This window comes from Populus nigra, chromosome 8, assembly GCF_951802175.1.
Source record: "Populus nigra chromosome 8, ddPopNigr1.1, whole genome shotgun sequence".
Taxonomy (NCBI): Eukaryota; Viridiplantae; Streptophyta; class Magnoliopsida; order Malpighiales; family Salicaceae; genus Populus; species Populus nigra.
The window spans coordinates 13595924-13617286 of NC_084859.1; the positions used below are offsets into that span (position 1 = coordinate 13595924).

Consider the following 21363-nt stretch of genomic DNA (forward strand, 5'->3'; position numbering starts at 1 on the left):
GAGAGTAGCACTAAATTGATTGAATTCTAATAGAAAATAATAAGAAAAAGGAAAGATTCTGTGTTTTTTTGGAATTGTATTAGTGCTTGTTTTTGTATTAGAAATTAATGTATTAAAATAATAATTTTTTTATTTTTTAAAAATTATTTTCAATATCATAACATTAAAATAATTAATTTAAAATTAAAAAATATATTTTTTAAAAAATATACAACCAATAAAGTATTTTCCAACTAGATTTCTTATGCTATTTTATATGTAGGAGTAGGACTTCTGGGTCGACTTGTCCCCAAAAAAAAAAAAGAGTTTCTTCGTCAACCCCTAAGCCTCGACTAGGGAGCATTTATAGTCGTGTTGTGAAAAAACAAATAGAAAGTGAATGGCTTAAATTCAGCCCAGAGACTCATGAAGGCGTCACGTGTTTAATTTTGGAGTCGGCCATCTGTCACGGGCTAGCTCTGTTTGGCTGCTTAAACAGAGTTCTCACTTCGGCCAAATCTCTTTCATTTTGTTAACAGTTAACTTTTGCAGAATTTTATTCTTTCCAAAGCAACTGGTTAATTAAAAGAAGTCAACGATGCCAAAAAGAATCTTAACTATGAAATTGTTATAATTAAGTATATATAAAGAGTAATTAAAATAATGGTTGTAGTGCATAAGATATACGCGTATGCATGTGTAATCCCATAGATCTGGAACCTCATTAGGTTGCCACAGTACTGCTTCAACAGCTCCTACAGTAATTCTTCTATTCTTTCTTCCTCAACCTTTCAGGGAAAAAAAAACCCGGAAGGTGAACTATAAGAGCTAGCGGATAGCTATATCAATGGCGAAGAGGAAAAACAAACAAAAAAGGGAGAATAGACTCAAAAGAAGACCCCACCGCGCAAGATAGAATCACAGGACGATTTGGCCCACGAAATATGAGGGGTGCTTGTAGCATAGAGATTGAACCCATTAACATCACAAGCTTTTGCTAATTAAAGATCAAAGATCCCAAGGTGTTTTAACTAGTTGCATTCGCGGCCAGGAGCGGAGCAAGAAGAAAAAAATAAGGGGGTCAAATTAAAAGAAATATTTTTTAAAAAATAAAATTTTAATTATTTTATAAAGGAAGAGGCTGGGAAAAATTTTCTTGCAGGGACCCGGGCCCTGCCAGCCTCTTCCTGGTTCCGCCACTGTTCGCGGCATGAAAGGCAACACCAGCATGATCGCCAACCAAGTAATCTCAATTTAGATGTGAACAATTACTCCAATAAGTGGCCTAATGCTTCTCCATCTAGTGGGGTTCGATGCTAGCTGGTAATGCAATGGACGATGGTGATATACTGCTCAAACTTGCCCTCTTAGGTTCAATAACTCACTTGACACTGCTGCTCATATGCTCTTCTGAAGCTGGTTTTTAGTGATATATTCTATTACTTTTTTTCAATGAAAATCATTGTTTTATTATTTTTATTAATCATTATATAAAATTTATCTGGTTTTATACTTTTACTAATAAATTTGATGTATTTTATTTTTTTATTCAGTTTCAAAATCTAGTTGAGAGAGATTTTATTCAAATGCAATCAGTCTAAAATAATTGGGGTGACAAATTTCATCTATAAAATACATATTTGAAACAAGTTGGCATTCATTACCGTACTTAGTTTATGCTCATACACGAACCGAATGGATCTCTTGAATGCAAGTATTGTTCTATTATTGAAACTAGTTTGACTGTATTAATTAGATCACTATAAAATACCTCAAAAGTCTTTGGAGTTTTCATTAGAAACAACCGTCTTCCTCATCAATTGTATGCCGACTCTAGCTTGAGATGACAATTCTTCATATGTGATTGTGAGCTTATATATTTTTTAGGACCTTTGGTTGTCTTGTCCATATAATCGACATAAAATTGATTTTAAATCCAAGCTTTATGTTTTTTTAAGGTATAACTCTTCTCATTTGAGCTATCATTTCTTGAAATTTCATGTAAAATAATTTATATATATTCATGGAAAGGGCTATTTTAAAAAAAAAAACAAGAAGAAGAAAAAAATAGCATGCTAGATCTTTTAGTAAAGAATGGCAATGTATTTTGGGTTAATAGTATATTTTTTTGTGTTTTAACATTTAATTTGGTATTTTTATCATAATTCCAAATCTAATTAGCTATGAGGTAATTGAAAGAGAGATAAAAAAAGTTAGAAAACTAAAAAAGAAAAAGAAAAAGAAAGAGAAGCTTTATAAAAGAATGCAATTGAAAGGGAAAAAAAGTTAGAAATCTGAAGTTAAAAAAAGCTTCACTTCATATAAATTGTGAATTTCCATGATGTTTCTCAATTGTTTTGGTGTCAACATGAGAATCACTATTTTGACTGTGGCTTTTTAAATGTATGGTAATACTTAAAAACTAATATCACGTCTTTTTAATTTATAACTTTTTAAAAGTCACATTCATAGCTAAAAGCAACAATCTTTCCAAACAGACCCCAAGGTTTAGGAGGGTAATTGTGTATATTATTATTATTAGTTTGCAATAAAAAGTATCTACTGATAACTTCTGCCGCCCTTTCCAAGAAACATGGATGAACTAGCTAGATATCATCATTGGAGGAGTCAAGCAAATAAAAGGAGAAAGAAAGTACACCTACCACGTAATATTCAAAAGGTGATTTGAATGTCTAACCTTCAACCTTTCTTTCGAAAAAGCGCCGCCGCTAGGGCGATTCAGGCCACGAAATATCAGTGGTGCTTATGGCTTGAAGATGCACGACCATTAATTGCCAAAAGCTTTTTGATAAACATCAGACAGAAACCAACCAAAGGAATATATACGAAGCAGCGTATGTATTGTATGCTCGTTGAACTTCATGGATCTTCGACAAGAGACCCCCGGTACCTACAAACCATATAAATAGGAAAGCTAATAATCACGAAAAAAAATTCTAAAAGTATTAAATATTTATGCACAAATAAAAAGCTATATTTTTTTTAAAACTTGAGAAATCTGAAATATTTTTGGTTTTTATATTTCAAAAATACTTTTTAAAAAATTTATTTTTTATAGTTTTTTATTTACTTCAAATTAATATTTTTTGATATTTTAAGATTATTTTGATATATTGATATCAAAAATAATTTTTTAAAAATAAAAAAATATTATTTTAATATATTTCTAAATTAAAAATAATTTTTAAATATTAAAAATAAAAAATATATGCTTTCACGGTGATTGAAAACAGGCTCTGTCAGCTTTGCAATTATCATTAATTTCTTGTTCATGTAATCAGCTGTAATCAACAGTTAAGTCAATAGATCATGATGTTGAAGAGGTACACTCTGTTTTTCTTTTTCTTTTTTAAGATTGAATATTAAAATTAGCTGCCAGAATAATTCATTTTCTTGCATCAAACAATATGAATATCGGTTGTTCTTGAAGAAAAAAAACTTTTCAGTATTGATATAAAATTTGATTAAAAAATATCCTTAACTAATTAATAAAAAAACTATCAACGGAAATACATTGGAGTGGAAAAATAAAAACTTGATACATCTTTGTGGTTGTATGATACATTTCTTCGCTTGATAAGGAGATTGTGAATTAAAAGGTATGGAATAATTAGTAATTCAATTAAACAAAAACTGAAAGGCAATAGCCTTTCTCTGTAAAATATGAGAGGAAACACCGCGCTCTTTTTTCTCATTCCTTTTTCTTTTTTTTTTCCGGATACTTAATCTATTTTATCCATTTAAATTAGATTTGTTTTCGGATTGGATTTTGCTATTTAGTTTTTTTTAGATCGGTATTGACTATTTGCAGTGTCAAGAAACAAAATCAATTATTGGTCGATGCTTGATTTTATAAAAATAAATAAAAATTAATTTTATAGAAACAATTAAAGCTATAAGAATAAAATTTAAACACTAGATAAGTATTAAGCCTCCTTTTCTTGTGAACATTAGGGATCGAGTTGCATGGGCAGGGGAAAGATTCCATCCTTTTTTAGGCCTCTCAATGCTTTTTCTTCAAATTGATCCTTTCACCTTGATTTTATTTAAGACTGGCTATGATAGTTTTTGTTTTTTTTTTTTTGCTTGGATATAAGGATCCCACAATGTTAATAAAAAATTTCAACACATGTTTGATGCTTGATTTTATAAAATAAGATTTAATTTTATTAATCTAAAATAATTAAGGTTTGAGGAGTCAAATTTAAAACTAAAAACATTTCAAGGATTAAGCTGGTGCGTGCAACACATATGCTAACATGTGGGGTGAAGTCAATGTGCTCTAGCAAGATGTGTGACTTTTTCTAGTGGCAGAACACCGCCATCCACAATTGCATTAGAAGCAGAGTAGTGAGCTTTTGTTGATAACACGGCTCATGGCAACATAGTAACAACGAGGAGGCTCCGACAACCTTTTTTTTATAGCGCTGCATTACTTTTATTTCTGCTACTACTTTAATCAACCCTGATTTATATGGTTTGAGATGTAGTTATAATTATAATATAAATTTATCAATAGTATTTTTATTAATAATATTTTAACAACTATCATTATCAATAGTAAAATAAAAAAGGTTATTATTTATGATGCATCGAGTATAAACTAACATGTTTCATTATGAATCCGTTGCATTTTTTGGTATTAACAATATCTTTCTAATCATGTAGGTTTGTTCATCATCATATAAATATTCTGTCATCTACATCAAGTTTCCTTAGTTCATCCTTGTCTTCGTAAGGTTATTACTTATATTGTTATATATATATATATATATATATATATATATATATATATATATATATATATATATATATAATGTTGATGGATTTTAGCTCTTATTTTGTGATAGTTTATCTTATTCTAGTAAGGCTCTACGACCCCCATTAAATTTGTCTTCATCAACACCCTCTACATAGATAAGTGGTTGTCTAAATCGATTTTTAAAAGTGAATTCTATAGATTCTTTCAAATTGTTTCTTGGTTTAAACTATATTGCATGGTCTTTTCTGAACCTTATATATGAGGTTAGGCCTAGCTCGAAATAAGTTTCTAAGTTCGTTTCTCTTCTCTTCATGATTTTTGTTTATGCCTCTCCATTGTAATTGATCCATCAACTTAATTAAGTTTTCTATGGAATATTGCTCCTGTGAATCAAATTTTTATGGTAGATTTTTTTGCATTCCTCTACAGCTCTTATATATAGTGATTAAGATGACATCCACTCCTATGAAATGAGTTAATATTGTCTTCATCCATTAAATAGACTGATCTACTTTTATACCAATTAACGCAACATACAACACGTACGGATAAGGTTCATCCATCCTTAAAGTTTTATAAAATCTAGAAAAAAAAACAGGGATTCTCAAACTCTATAGCTACAGCCCTAATATATAGAGAAAATTGTCTAATATTATGAAAAGTTTATTTCATTAAAATTCAATGAAAATAGCCTAAAATGTTGTTTAAATACAAAAAAATCTAATTAGTAAAATCATATTTAATTTAAAAGTTCTAATTTAAATAGAAAAGAGAATCAAAACACAAAAAAAATAAAAAAATCTTAAGCAATAATTTCTGTGTCAAATTTGAGCATGTTCCCAAACTTTAATAAAGCTGTCTTTTTTAGACTTCCATGGAACAAAGCTTTTATAACCTGTTGAAAAAAAATGCAGTCCAATCTAACATGCAACTAAAAAATTATGCATATTTTTACAAAATTGTGCATTGGACTCCATCATATATGACCCTTTAAAAATGTTAACAATTAAGTAAATAAAATAATTCTGCAAAAACTATGTTAACAACATGCAAATAAAAAATTATAAAGTTGAATTTCTAATCTTGAATAATAAAATTAAAAAAAAACATTTAAAAAAACTCAAAAGAGATCAAATTAAATCGAATTAATTTTTAAAATTTATAACATGAGATATAAGAGTGAGTTATTAATTAGTAAATAATTTTACTAAGCTAAAAAAATACAAAAAGAAAACATGGTCCTAATTTTTATTGAAAAAAGAAAAGAAAAGGATAAAAACATTATTTCATTCGGTGTTTTGTGTCTTGGTGGATTCCTAAGCTCTTATAATTTTCTAGATAACAGCTATGATGGGCTAAGACACTCCGACTCAATCCAAATATGGTTCACAAGTGTCGCATATTTCTCACCCTCGCCCCTTAAAAAATATTTATTTTCTCTGCAAAGTCTCATAATATTCTAACTTGGTCCCTCCAAGAAATTGATTTCGCTCTCCACCTCTGCCATCTCTTTCTTCCAAATTCCAGCTGCCACCCAAAACAAAAACTTGTCCAATCAAACACTGCAATTGCCACTTCAAAATCACAGGGTCCACTAACACGTGGAGAGAAAACTGGGATGTGCATTTAGGGTGTTCATCTAACCATAAATGACAATGGTAGCGTGTGGGTTGAGTTTTGTTTTTATATTTATATTTTATTTATTATTTATCAAATAAATAATTTAAATATTTAAAAATTACTCATCAAGTTTTGAACATTCAATAAGTATTTATTATCTAGTATTATTTATTAATCAATAAAAAATAAAATAGTTTATATATATATATATATATGCACTAATTCCTTAAATGAATAAGTATTTTTTAAAATTGATAGATAATAAATAGGATATAAATATTACCCGAATCTAATCTCAAATATATATTTAGATTTTTTAACATATATACATATTTTAATAGTAACATAAAAACACAAATATAAATACATATTTATCATTTTATCATTTAATATTCATATACATGCATCTCCCATATATATATATATATATATATATATATATATATATATAGTCTACAGTGAACTACTGAATAAATTTTCATTAAAACATAAGCTGCTGACACATTTCACTTTATCCAAAACACAACTACCTTATTGTTTATTTTTAACATTATTAGATCCCCTTATCTCCCCTATAAAAAGGGGCAGTTCCAAAGCATTCAATGTGCAACATAGTTTCTTCTTTTCTAGTCTCTCATATTTCTAGTTCTTAGGCTTCGATCCAAAATTAAAATCAAAGCAATGTCTCTTCCAGAAACACAAGGCCAGACCCTCTCAGATGCCTGGGACTATAAGGGCCGCCCTGCGGAGCGGTCCAAAACTGGTGGCTGGACCAGTGCTGCCATGATTCTAGGTTACAGCTTTCTTTCATTTTCTATGATATTTATATCTTACTTATCTGTATATGTTTCTCTATCTATCTGATCTCTCGCTCTCCTGTTCTGGGTTTTATCAGGTGGAGAGGCAATGGAGAGACTAACAACACTTGGTATTGCTGTTAATCTGGTGACGTATCTGACTGGTATTATGCACCTGGGCAATGCTACCTCTGCCAACACTGTCACCAACTTCCTTGGAACATCTTTCATGCTTTGTCTACTTGGTGGTTTTATTGCTGACACCTTTCTTGGAAGGTTTAACCAGTTTTTTGCACTTTCGGTCTTTTATTTTGTGCTATATTTGTTTCTAAATTCAGGGTTAGTGTCTGCTTTCTGCTTTCTTAACCCTTTCCTTTGTTTCATGACAGGTATCTCACCATCGCCATCTTCGCCACCGTGCAAGCAACGGTAAGACCATCGCACTTACCATTAATTGAACCATTTTTTTTAATGATCCATCAGTGGCCAGGGAACTTTGTGTTAATTGTAACAAATTGAAGTTTGCTAGCCAATACACAGCTATATATACACATGTAGAGCACTTGCCCTAGTCCCCAGGGCACTGGCTTCGCCCTTTTATCCTGCACCTGAAGTTTGTTGTTGCGCGTTAATTAGCTAGCTGATTTCTCTTCATATTTCCTTTTGAGTAAATTATCTCAATATTTTATTATAAATCTTTCTTCTTGGTCGTAAGAGGTTATGCACCTTGTTTTTATTTGGTTCCTAACACATTACTTCACTTGTTTCATTTTTCTTATTATTTTTTGTTGATCAGGGTGTCACAATCTTGACAATCTCCACCGTAGTCCCCAGCCTCAGGCCACCAAAATGTGTGGACAACACAGATTGCATCCCTGCGAACGGAGAACAACTCACGGTTCTTTATTTGGCCCTGTACCTCACTGCCCTCGGCACTGGAGGTCTAAAATCAAGCGTCTCAGGATTTGGCTCGGATCAATTCGATGACACGGACCCAAAAGAACGAAAACAGATGCTCAATTTCTTTAACTGGTTCTTCTTTCTAATCAGCCTAGGTGCACTTTGTGCAGTGACAGTTCTGGTTTACATACAAGATAATTTGGGGAGAGAATGGGGATATGGCATATGTGCCTGTGCTATTGTGCTAGGCCTAATTGTGTTCCTTTCTGGCACAAGGCGGTACCGGTTCAGGAAATTGGTGGGTAGTCCATTGACACAGATAGCCACTGTTTTTGTGAGTGCTTGGAGAAAAAGGCACATGGAATTACCTTCAGAAGTGTCTCTGCTTTACAACGTTGATGATGTTGAAGAGGGAAGCAAGGAGAAGAAGCAAAAGCTGCCACATACCAAGCAATTCCGGTTAGTGTTTTATTGAACATTAATAACTTCTTCCTTTTCTTTTTCTTTTTTATTATTTTCTCCTCAACTAGAAAACTTTTTTTTTATTATTGGAATTTATTTCATTTTGTTCTTGAAATACATGATGAGAATATCCTTTCGCTACCAGAGTAAAATGTGAAGAGAAGGGGTAGCTTTCACGTCATTGAAGATTAATAATTATGCTTTTGCTTTTCGACCTAATTGAGGAACTCATCCATATCCTCGAAATCCCCAAAGCCCCAAAAAGACATTGCAGTCCCTAAAATATCTGGATCTTAACATTCATACACAAATCAACCAGGACTGGTTTCGTGTTCCCAGTGTCATACATCTTATAATAATATTAGTATATTCAAACTTTCCAAGAGGGGATCGCTATGATCTATAGCTTCTGCCACTCTTAACGTGTAAGTTGAAAAATATTAATAATTTATTATCTTAGGTACGTATTTTAATGGTTTTGTTATTCATTATTTTAATTAAAAATATGTTAAAATAATTGTTTTTTATACTACCACACCAAAACTATATTAAAAAAATATAACACTTTAAAAATAAAAATTACTGAATCCTGAACATTAAAGTGTGTTTGTTTTTGTTTTTTAAAAATATTTTAAAAAAAATTAAAAAATTTTAATTTTTTTGTGCTTCAAATAATTCTTGTATTGTTTTTAAATTATTTTAATATATTAATGTTAAATATAAATTTTAAAAAATATAAAATATTTTTTTAAAAAAATAATTATTACGGCACGAGCCAGTCTGTCTCCCAATGGAATCTCCTGTGGTGATTTTTGTCTTCAGCATTTGATCAGTTCACATTCCCCCCAGCTATCTCGTGACAGATGTTTTAGCTTCAATTTTTTAAAACCTTCTCTGGATAGGGGACACCTTTAGGCGTACATCACACAAAATAAGTGGAAGAAAACAAATAGGAAATTATGTGTTGGTCACTAATAACGAGGCCGGCCAGCTATCTGTCGGTCCATGCCCATGGATGGGTTTTCTTGCAATTTTAGATCTTACGACGTGATAATACACTGATATATCATGCCTTAAACTTTTATGTATTCTTCGTATACGTACGGTGCAGTTTCTTGGACAAAGCAGCGATCAAGGGCCTAGAAGTGGGCAAGGTAAACAAGTGGAATTTAGCAACCTTAACAGATGCGGAAGAAGTGAAAATGGTAATTAGAATGATGCCCATTTGGGCTACTACTGTGATATTTTGGACTGTCTATGCCCAGATGACCACATTCTCTGTGTCACAAGCCACCACCATGGACCGTCGCATCGGAAAATCTTTCCAAATACCTGCAGCATCACTGACGGTCTTCTTTGTTGGTAGCATTCTTTTGACTGTTCCTGTTTATGACCGAATTATCGTCCCAGTTGCAAGGAGAGTGCTTAAGCATCCACAAGGGCTAACCCCATTAAGACGCATAGGAGTCGGCTTGGTTTTATCCATTGTTGCCATGATAGCAGCAGCACTCACTGAAAAGAAGAGGCTGAGAGCCGCGAGATTACATGGTTTGGCTAATGATCCAACGGCCGAGATCCCACTGAGTGTGTTCTGGCTGGTCCCACAATTCTTTTTTGTGGGGTCTGGTGAAGCTTTCACATATATAGGGCAGCTTGATTTCTTCCTGAGAGAGTGTCCAAAGGGGATGAAGACGATAAGCACAGGGTTGTTTTTGAGCACCCTTTCTCTAGGGTTCTTTGTCAGCTCTTCATTGGTTACTATAGTGCACAAGGTGACTATAAACAAGCCATGGTTATCGGATAATCTAAACCAAGGGAGGCTCCATGATTTCTACTGGTTGTTGGCAATTTTGAGTGCTTTGAACTTTTTCATATATTTGATTTGTGCCAGATGGTATGTCTACAAGGACAAGAGGCTCGCCGACGAGGGAATTGAACTGGACGAAGTTGATGAGCCCACTCTCCACTGAAATGTGTTTTATATTATACTTTTTTACACCCTTTTCGCCCTCTTTTGTCTTGGGAATTGCAGTTTGACAATGTGTTTAATTTTAAATAGTGTTTTAAAAAGATAACGTATTATTGATGCAGGCTTCCTCAAAACCACGAAGCTAATCATGAGTTATAGTTACTTTAATAATTTTAATTTTTAAAATTATTTATTATTTAATAATATAATAACAAAATAGTCATTTATAAAATTAAATATCAATCAAATATCATGCTATTTATTTAATACTATAATAATTTCATATATTGCAAAATAAAATAAATTATGAGTATTATTTTATTGATTGAAGAATAAAATTAATTAAGAAAAAAACTAAAAAGAATTTAGTCGAAAGGAGGAAAAACTGGAATATAGAGTTTTTCTTAAAAAAGAAAATTATTTGGTATATATTTTTATTAAACTCGATCTAGGAGGTCAACCTTGAAATCTCTCGATTTGACTTTTTTTTTTATCTCAAGTTTAAAAGTAACTCGCATGAAAGTTGATTTTATATAACCGAGTTGACTTAACTAGTCCAAATATAACCTAGATAACCAATGAAAGCATGGTTTGACATAAAAAAATCAAGATAACATCTTCTTTGTTTTTTTAATATTGAAACGACAACATATTAGATAATTTGAGTTTCATGGCTTGTAAAACCAATGACTTATGTCATGGACTCCATTGGACTTAATTTTTTTTTTAAAAAAAAATCTATTTTTTGCTTAATAATATGATAACAAAAAATATATACATGTAAAAATTAAGCACAAACCAAATGTCAAAATATTTGTTAAAAATTATTATAACCTCAGAAAAAACAAATTAAAATAAATTATAATAACTAGTTCAAAATCAATGATGACCAATTTAAAATCAATAAAATATTAAATGATGAAATTTAAAGAAGAAAAATTTGTTGGATTGACTTAGGTTTTGCAATGCAACTATATGTTCTAATTAAAAAGTTGAATTATTATGATACAGTATATATATTTGAGTTTACCAAGAGAATATGATGCAACTTTGAAGTTGTTGAGTGAGAGTAAATTATTTCAAGAACATCATGAAAAATAATTAAAAATAAATAAAATTAACAATGATATTTCTAGAATAAAACATGTCTCGTATAAGGATGCATTCAAAACAACGATTACATTACATAATTTTCTCTTGTAATATATGAACATTATATCAAAATTTCTTAACGCACTATGAAAAGTTTGAAATGAAGAATAGGTATCAATTTCAAGAGAGAGAAAGTAACATTGGAGTCATTTTTTACAAAAGTCTACTCTCTCTCTCTCAACACACATATACACAAGGGAATTATTAATTTATATATCAAGTAGAACCTGTGTATTGTCTTATAAATAAAACGAACTATTAATTTACCATAATAATTTAACGATGTTATTAAATATAGTTCAACGCGCCTTAAAAAATTCTATTAGAATGAGCTAAATTAGGTTTGAAGCACATATTCATTATGATTAAGATGGGCTAAAACCTAAAATTAACTCTCCCAATTTCAGAGCTGTAAAAGCACATAATTTGTTAAACCAAAAGTTGCGAGTTTGGGATGATGACAACAATATATTTCCTTTTTCTTTTTCTTTTATTTCTAAAAAGAAAAATAAATATCAAAATAAATTTTTTAGCCAATGGCTAGTGCAGTTCAAAGAACTATAACAGACAGAAGAGAGTGAGTACATTACAAAAATAACACCTTATAGCAGACAATTAAGAATGTTACAAGAAGAAATATCTCTAATCCTATCCATCCCCTATGAACTGCAAAAACCAGTTCCCGCTCAAGCGCCCACAAGAAAAACATAGTCAAACTTGGACTAAAACCTTTTAAAAAGGCTGGAATATGATAAACCCGACCAAATTAATGTGCACAGCTTGCTCTGGGACACCCCTTTCTGCATTATCAACAAGCACATAATCAGGTCAGGTCTAAAAGAAGAGTAGTAGTTGGAGCTATATGCTGTAGTCAGATTTGATTTCCGCTTTTGAACTGCTTGGACATTTCGTTGAAAACAGAGGGAATTATTCTATGAATGGTAAAATTAAGCTTAGAGGGGTCCATTTAAAATCATAATATGCATCAACTTTTTCATTGTTTATCCTTTACACCAGTCAGCATGGCATGGGAAAGCGGAAGCCAAGACAGGTAAGATGCATTTTTAGACTAGGATATTGTCCTCCATATTGAATCTTGTACATGCTTTAGGTTCAAGTCTCACCATAAACAATGGTGCAGCATTGCAAAAAATTTCAGGCATCCACCATGGCAATTCATCAGCCAAAGGAGCCGCATTTAAAGGAGTGTGAAAATGCGGTTTTCTGGAAGAATACACACCTAAATCAAGTCAGGGCCCTTCAGAGGATTCCACTAGGTCTTCATTGAATTCACCGAAAATATTTGGACATCCATCCCAATTTCCCTGCTCCCGAGCTTCCCAATAGCCACCACCATAGCGGAAAGATCCATTATCACCTTCCTTTTGGAACCATCTGGGCTTCCATCCATGTTCTTGTAATTTCCTTGACTGCATAAAATGAATGAAGTATGATGACAACGGGTCTTGCAAGTGCATATATAAGATTTATGACTCATTCCACCTCTTAATGTTCAAATCTAGCCATGCAAAGAATTTCTTAAATACGATTTCTTCCAGATCTAAACTGATAAGTAGGATACAAATGATGTTAATAGAAGTAAAGTCTAGACATCAGTGCAACAGATAGGTAAACTAACAAAAAATTATATGATGGCCTAATAGTCCATATCTCATCTAGTTCATATGCAGCCCAAGCAACAGCAAAGTCACACTAGATATTTAATAATAGTAATAAAGTTCAAATCTTAGCCGGGGGAAAAAAGAAGTTTTTCCATCACCAATAGAAAGTTCAACTCATATTCCCTATTCTTATAATTATTCCAACATATCTGCACTAAAATGAAGTGTATAATTAAGTTAAGAAAGATCAAAAGGAGTGAATATACCATTCTTTGCCTCCTCTCCAGCCGTTGTTTCTCTGCATTTGCTTTCTCATATTCCCCATTCTCCAAATGCCGCTGGTCTGGTCTAAGCCTGGAATCCGTGGGTGGGAGCCTCTCCTTAATCCGTTATCAAATACCCAGGATAAAAACAATTAGAGATGCATACCTGGAAAAGAAAAATTAGAAAATCAAGTTCATACATCATCACTACCTGGAGTCCTGGCGTCAATTCGTTTAGGGTGATAGCAAATGTCGTCAAGTTGTACCGGGTGAGATTAAGAGGTGGCTTGTTCCTTTTCCAAAGCAAGGTGGCATTAGATGAGGGAATCCGATCCTTTGGCTTGCCAGTCTCATCCCCAGTAGTATAATACATGCTGTCATCCCACTTCCCAAATAATGAAGCAACTTTGTTACCAGAAGCATCTTCAACGAACCCTTGAACCTATAAATACTGGACACTAATGAATTGTACTATATATTCGAAAATAACTCAGAACTAAGACCAATGCTGTATCCTAATGATCTGTTGACAGCAGACCTACCAGATGTACACTGATCAGGCTAGTGAAAAGCATTATACTAATCAGAAAATTAAAATACATGTCAGATCTCATGCATACAAGTAGAATTTCCAAAATTGACCAACCTGGTGAGGATTTCTGTCAAGAATAGATTGTTCTTTGAACTTCAGTTTGCATGAATACTGTCGATTTCCTTGTATATGCATCATCCCATGGTGACCACAATACAATTTACCAAGGATAAGATTATAGATCGTTGTTGTGACCTAACAGATAAGCAATCTTGCGTCAATTCAAATGCACCCCATACTAATAGAAATGGAAGCTAGAAGATCAAAAAATTTGACTAGCCATGATGCAGACATCCACACAGAAGTACATACCTTGCTCCACTGGAATATTTCACCATCATCAAATTCTAGGGTCAGGATTCCAACAGGGTCAAGCTGAATCGACCGCCCCCAAAATTTTGTGCGGAGGTTGCTGTCACCCCAGAACTTCCACCCTCTACCTTCACAGTGGCAGGCAATGAGAGTTGGGTGGTGACTAACCTGTTTCAACTCAAAATATCGTTGAAATGTACTCTGTCTGAAGAGAAAAGCATTCATGACCAGACAGATCCTATATCTTCCCTAAGGACATTTTGTTTGGCTAGTTTCACTTAGTGAAGAACTAAAAGCAAGGTTCAATTTTGTTTGAATAATTTTAAATAGAAATTTACTCCCGAACCCTGCATAGTAGTTTGACTGGAATATATTTTTCTTTAAGTGTTGCAATTTCTAAAATTTGTAAATACCCCTTTAGAAAAGAAAGTGGTGCTGGCAAACCCTTATGCATTTATTAGGATTCTAATCACAGTCATGTTTTTCTTAAAGTTCTTTCTATTCATTCATTGAAGTCTCTGACAAAGTATATGTCATGATTTTTTGTTAAATATAGAAAAGAAAAGGGCATGTATCAACACAGCTTAGTCAGTAGTCTGACTGTGAGTTCAATTTAAATATATCTTAAGTCGATTCACCCTGTTCTGTTGTGAATCAGAGATGATTACTGACCTTTTCAGAGAAGAAACGAACTCCTTTATCAGGAAAGTCAGCTTCATAAGTTTCTCCTAGCAAAGGATTGAAGGGTTTACAGTGCCGGCCTTCAGAGGAAGCATATCCAGAGACAGCAAAAGCGGCAACATTTAGGATCCTTAGGTCGCTGTTCCCCTGAAATTTAAAAATAAAAAATAAAACACATCGGAACAGTCAGAACCGAACAGCAATCCAATAATATATATGGGTAGCATTTTAGTATAGTTACTTGACTTAGTCCAGATTACAAGATCATCTTTAGCCCTCAAGTTATAGAGCCTAATTGCTATCTGAAAACCATCTCACATCTGCCAATCAAATGATGAGAAGGTTTAGCAACTGCAATGCATGGAATTCTAAAGATATTGTCTATCAGAGTCTGTAATATTTCCTTGAGAGCACTGGTTTTCCCAAAAGATGCTAGAATGGCGAGTATTATTTCATATGGAACTTTAGCCCTCAAGTTATAGAGCCTAATTGCTATCTGAAAACCATCTCACATCTGCCAATCAAATGATGAGAAGGTTTAGCCAACTGCAATGCATGGAATTCTAAAGATATTGTCTGTCAGAGTCTGTAATATTTACTTGAGAGCACTGGTTTTCCCAAAAGATGCTAGAATGGCGAGTATTATTTCATATGGAACCTTAACGTACAAGTCAGTATCACAGCAAAGAAACATCATGAACAGAAAAGAGAGACAAGTTTAGTGGCTGAAATCCTTGAATTCCCAAATACTCATAGATAATTCAAATGCTCGATGTTTGTTGTAAAGACCATAAACTTGAGTGCAATCAAGATATAAAGCAAAAAATCAATCACTGTCCATGGACTGTCCCCTTTTTGTTTACCATCTCATAATAGACACCAGAATGTGTTCACAATTCATGAATGTCATATAATAATAATAAAATAAAAAAAAACATTGAAGAGAACAAGGCGTAAAGTGATGAATTCAAAAAAAAAAAAAACACCATAGATACTCAGAGAAAGAGTTCGCAATACTCAGACACTTAGATATGTGTCTTTTGACAAAAAAAGTTGTTCAATATGAATCAAGACTAAAAGCAATAATAACTCTTACTGCTTTTCCATATTCATAGGCTCTGTCCAAAAGATAAGAGTACTCCAAGTCCTCAAAGCACTTCTGAAGAGAGGATATTGGTTCATTAAAGTAAACAGGGAGACAGACTCGTGTGAGATCCTTCCCCACATTGTCTTTGATCATAGACCAAAGACTGACTCCTTTCTCTTTCTCAACCGGGTCAGGAAGCTTTTTTCGCCGTTCAATATATGGATATCCAGAACTGCAAACTCGCTTCTCAGCATGCATTTTCTCTTCATTATCAAGCTGATTAAATCTCCTATCCTTCTCAGAGTACTTTGAAACTTCTGTCATTGACAAACCACTGACAGCCAGTTCAGTAAAATATTCTTTTGTGTCATAAAAGAAGGTTCCATCTTCGTCTGACACTTCCTCAAGCTCTTGTTTCTCAATATCATCAGATGACTCAGTTGTGCTATATTCTGAAATCCGTAATAGGACATCAGGAATAAGAATACATAAAAAGTAGCCTTGGAAATGTAGTTATTGACGCAAATTTATGGAGCAGGAAACCTTTTTAAAATGAAAAAGATAAATAAAAAAAGCATGGCAGAAATATTAATGAAATGTTTTTCAAGAAATCATGAGAACCGAATAACAGAAAATAAAAAATGGAAATTGCATGGCATTTTGTTGTTAAAATATTTTTCAACTCCAAGAAAATAAACTAGATACCCTTCAATTTTTGCTACATAAGGATGGATCCGTAGTTGACTCCAGTGATCAGAATAAAGACAAAATTCTAGTAATTCATTATGAGTTCACAATAAGAAGATGAAGTATCAGATGCCCATACCACTATATTTTCCACGCCCTAAACTTGAAAATTCATGCTTTGTCAATTGATATTCGCCATCTGGAATTCCTGAGGTTTCATTTTCAATATTAGCTGCCTGCATGCATAAAACAAACAAACAAACAAAAATTCTTGGGGTTATGCAATGTAAGATTATTTCAAAGCATTCATACTTCACAAAATAATACCTGCAACAATCCACTTTGTATAGGAAAAAAACATTAGAGAATCCATCAATGGTATTGAACCAAATATTACAATTCAAAAGATTTTTGGATCAACTTTGTCAATTGCCACAGATTGTTTCATCACTTGCAATGCCAAGGCAAAAGCAATTTGTCAGTAATTCCTCAAAACCAATACTGAGACAACAAATGTTAACCTCTATGTTCTTGTGAATATACTATCGGTCTATATTTGGCAGAATATATTAATTATTCTTTATTCATAATTTGAAATATTCAGGCAGCAGGAAATTATCTGTCCATAACACTCCCATCAATTACAAAGCATTCAGACCTTTCCAAAACTTTACGATAATGTCAGATTTTAAAAATGAACAGCAGAAGTTGCATTAACCACCTGAAATTTACATTTTTTTCAATTTAAATAGCTATGAACATGTGCCTTACTCAAACTATGATCCTAAGTTTTCAAACAAATTTCAAAGTTAGAGGTTGGAAAGCAAAATATATGTTAAGAGCAGGGAGGGCATATTTTACCACTCAGGAAGGTTTAAGCTGCTACCTTATCCATGAAGATATTGGAGATCAACAAAACCAAGGGTTTTATCAAGAAACAAGCCAGTCAATACACTACATCTAGAGAAGCTAGGGTCATATAAATTGTCAAAAGGATGAAGATTTGTTTGGCCAACCTTAGTATTTTTTTCACTTGAAGATGAACAATTACTTGAATTCATCCTCTCATTAAGTTATTTATGTTTTAGAAAAGGATTGATCACAACATTTTCAAATTTAACATGATAATGCAATGACAAAAAAAACAATTAATTCAGATAATGTGTAAGAATAAATAAATATACTGAATATCACCCCAAACATCTCCAATAAAGTTATGGTCGTTTTTTTACCTCCAATTGCCTTAATGTGTCTAGCAAATTGGACCGTTCTTCACAAAGAACTTTAACTTGTACTTGTATTTCAGAGAACTCGGATAGCATGATCTGCTCGCAATCCTTTACGATGTTCTCATTGATACCGTCTTCAAGTAAACGTTTCTTAAGCCTGTCAGTTGAGATAGACAAATCATTTGGAACAAGGGAGATACTATCATTTAGCGATCTTGATGGAAAAAGGTTGCTAGTTGAGACCAGTGCTCGTATCCAAGCCACTCTATCTCTCTTTGAATCAGTTCTCAGATGAAGTGTCTTAGTAGCAGTAAATATGTAAAACCGCTTATCGTCGGACTTGCTCTCACGAAATGATGAAATCTGCCACACCAATTCAGACAACATCCCGATAAACATTTGCAACAATTGCATATCACATTGTAAAATAAGAAAATGCTAGAAATATCACGACTAAAATGGTAGAATAATCGTATGACTAAATCAACAAACAAAATCAAATATCTGGAATAAGTTTGAACAGTGAACGTGTTCTCAATTTCAAAGATTCATTTAGATAAGGAGAAACTATAACGTTGAAGGACAAGACTCCCCAGGATAACTAGCAAATCACTATGACAAAAAAGAAAAAGAAAAAAAAGACATACCCAGAAGAGGAACCGTTTAGACTTTTGAACCGAGTCCTGTCCAACCACCTTTCAGTTTCAGGTCACCGAGAACTAACCCAGGTAGGAGCAAAACCCTTTAAACTAGTTCGTTATACAACCAGCACCGGTAATAACACGAACAAATGTTTTGGTCACAAGAATATAAATCAGCTGTAGAAACTCAAAAGCCAAAAACCACCACCCAGACCCCAATATGACTTGGTCAAAAAACAAGACCCTGATATAATAAAGTTTGTCACTGCCCCAGAGAAGCCTGAGATAGGATATGCTTAAAAATGCTCGCATAAAAGCATCTTTTTTGTTTGTGCGGTTTATAAACAGTAGTAGTCAAATTAAAATGAACTCCCAAACCCAGACTTGAAAAATAAGCCAAGCCCACGCCTAGTGATAGTTACATATTTTTTAAAACCAAGAATATTTTTACAGCACAGAATATAATTATAAACGGAAAAACAAATATTATCATAGCGCAGTCGTCTTCTCAAAAGTCCATCAAAAATAAAGATAAGAAAAAGTCCATAAGGTCTATAGGTTTGGTTTTTGGATGAGATGTGAGAAGAGTGAAAACCACGAAGTCGATGATAAAAAGCAAGAAATGAAAGATCATTTGATGGTGCTAAAATCCAACCATGCAAGGCCGTCGATGTGACCAAAGCTTGGAATTACCTAGATCTACACCGTACCTTATTCTAGCCATACCATTCCATACCCCCCCCCCCCCGCCCCAAACACCTGCTGATGTGACCCACTGTACATTAACACCCAGTTGAAACTGTAAAAACAAAACCCAAAACAGAGTACTCCATCCATGCATTAAAATCAATAACAAAAGTAATCTTTTTTCTTATAAAAAAAATTCATCCTTTTCCTAATTTGAAAATCTAAAAAGAAAATTCCAATACCAGCAACACTTCCTCCAATACCGCTAGAAAGAAAAAGAAAAAGAAAATATACGCACAGCAAAGAAAATGGATAGATAAATGAATAATAATAATAATAATAATAATAAAACCTTAGTAAGCACTTCCATTTTGTTGATCATTTAAATTAAAGGTCATAGTTTTAGATTTCCATTTCTGATTTTCGATTTAATAATATTACCTTTAAATGAACAAGGCCAACAGTTTTTTGCAGTTTCTGTCTTCCACTGCCGCCACGACTATCCAATCTCAATAATCGATTCGTCGATATTTCTCCGATCAATCTAACATCATCACCCAGATTAATACTCTCCGGTGGCCGTCGAATCTTCGAGTAAGAAAGCATACCATTTTTCAACAAGAACCACCGCGATCTCCACCCTTTCCCATAATTCGTCCACTTGTACAACACTCCAGCCACCGTCGCCTTCGATCCCACCTCTGTCCTCCCTACATTGCCGTTAGATCCACCGAAAAATGTCTCCGGCAACGATCTTGCTCGAGTCAACGTTGCATCCGGTGATTGGCTCCGAACTTCTGAACTCTCTAGTGAGATGCAGCATAATGGATGCATTTCTTTGACCCGCATTTTTATAACCATACCAAAAAAAAATTAATGCTAAGTTGTTATTGCTAATAGAAAAAAAATAAAAAATTGATAATCCCACAACAAGCTAGCTAGCACTTCCTGCATTGACACGCACACAAAGAGAAAGAAAAGAATCAGAACAACATAAATCGGAAGAGACAGTGAATCAATGAAAGAACGGAGTGTTTGGCACTACCAGAGATAGGGAATTCTAGAGAAAAATGGTGAAAGAGTGGATCTTGGCTTCTGGGTTGTTCATAAAATGGGTACTTGAGGTATAAAATATTAATGCTGGTACATAAAGAGTTGCAGTTTTTATGTTATCCATGTGTGTGTGCGCGCAAGCCATTGAGGGAGGAGAGAAACTGTGTTGCAGAGAGAGGGAGAGGCGGTACTTAAGGAAGAGAGGGTGATGGCAGAATGGCAATTAAAGTGACAGTTAAGTGGGAGTTTTATTTTTAGTCTTCTTCACGGAGTAATGAGTAATTTTACTCCTGTAGTAACAATTGATATTTTACTGCTTCTACATTCATTTTATATAAATAAAAAGATATAATTATGATAGAAAAATCTTAAATTGAGATATTGTTATCTATTTTTTTATGAATAGTGAATTTTCAATTTTTTTTGTTTATTTTTTTAAATACATTCAAGAAAATAACTAATAAAATATCATAATAAAATAATAAGTTATATCCAACAACATTGGAGGGCAGCCTTACCAATCTTGATTCCAAGCTTTGTTTTTACAATTAATTGTGTCTAAACTGCAAGATCCATGAAAAGCTTCAACTTATTAATCATGAGTTACCCAGTTTCGAGTCACCAAAGTAGCATCATAATTGATTGATAAATGAACAGGAAAACGCAGCTTATCCATCTAAATTCCATGGTCAATCTCGACAAGCTTTCGCACTTTGAGATTTTACCTTGCTCATGTGAAGTTTCACCACCACGTAAACTACACAAGCAAACAAAAGAATGTTCTACCTGTGCAGGCTCCCACTGTGTGTAAAGAAAAAAGGTGCCCACCAAGAATTGGAAGGCACTT

General features: G+C 33.1%; 2 protein-coding genes across 5 annotated transcripts; one reads left to right on the top strand and one right to left on the bottom strand.

Annotated features, from left to right (window-relative positions):
• Nucleotides 1-6976: 6976 nt before the first annotated feature.
• On the top strand, nt 6977-10627 carry LOC133701659 (protein NRT1/ PTR FAMILY 6.3). Its single transcript, XM_062125667.1, has 5 exons — nt 6977-7175; nt 7278-7455; nt 7569-7608; nt 7976-8538; nt 9653-10627. The coding sequence occupies exons 1-5, from the start codon at nt 7064-7066 to the stop codon at nt 10509-10511; spliced, it is 1752 nt and encodes a 583-aa protein (XP_061981651.1). The 5' UTR covers nt 6977-7063; the 3' UTR covers nt 10512-10627.
• A 1490-nt stretch (nt 10628-12117) lies between these two features.
• LOC133701841 (oxysterol-binding protein-related protein 2A-like) lies at nt 12118-20727 on the bottom strand. Of its 4 annotated transcripts, XM_062125966.1 has the most exons (12): nt 20509-20727; nt 19905-20411; nt 18139-18498; nt 17046-17142; nt 16229-16671; nt 15124-15279; nt 14452-14619; nt 14194-14334; nt 13759-13989; nt 13551-13670; nt 12903-13092; nt 12118-12462 (listed from the first exon to the last, which is right to left on the bottom strand). In XM_062125966.1, the coding sequence occupies exons 2-11, from the start codon at nt 20322-20324 to the stop codon at nt 12913-12915; spliced, it is 2316 nt and encodes a 771-aa protein (XP_061981950.1). In that variant the 5' UTR covers nt 20325-20411; nt 20509-20727; the 3' UTR covers nt 12118-12462; nt 12903-12912. The 4 variants fall into 4 exon arrangements, 3 of the variants coding, with proteins under 3 accessions (XP_061981950.1, XP_061981949.1, XP_061981951.1); XR_009843626.1 differs by having other exon boundaries at nt 12787-13092; nt 19905-20727; XM_062125965.1 differs by having other exon boundaries at nt 19905-20727.
• Nucleotides 20728-21363: the final 636 nt, after the last annotated feature.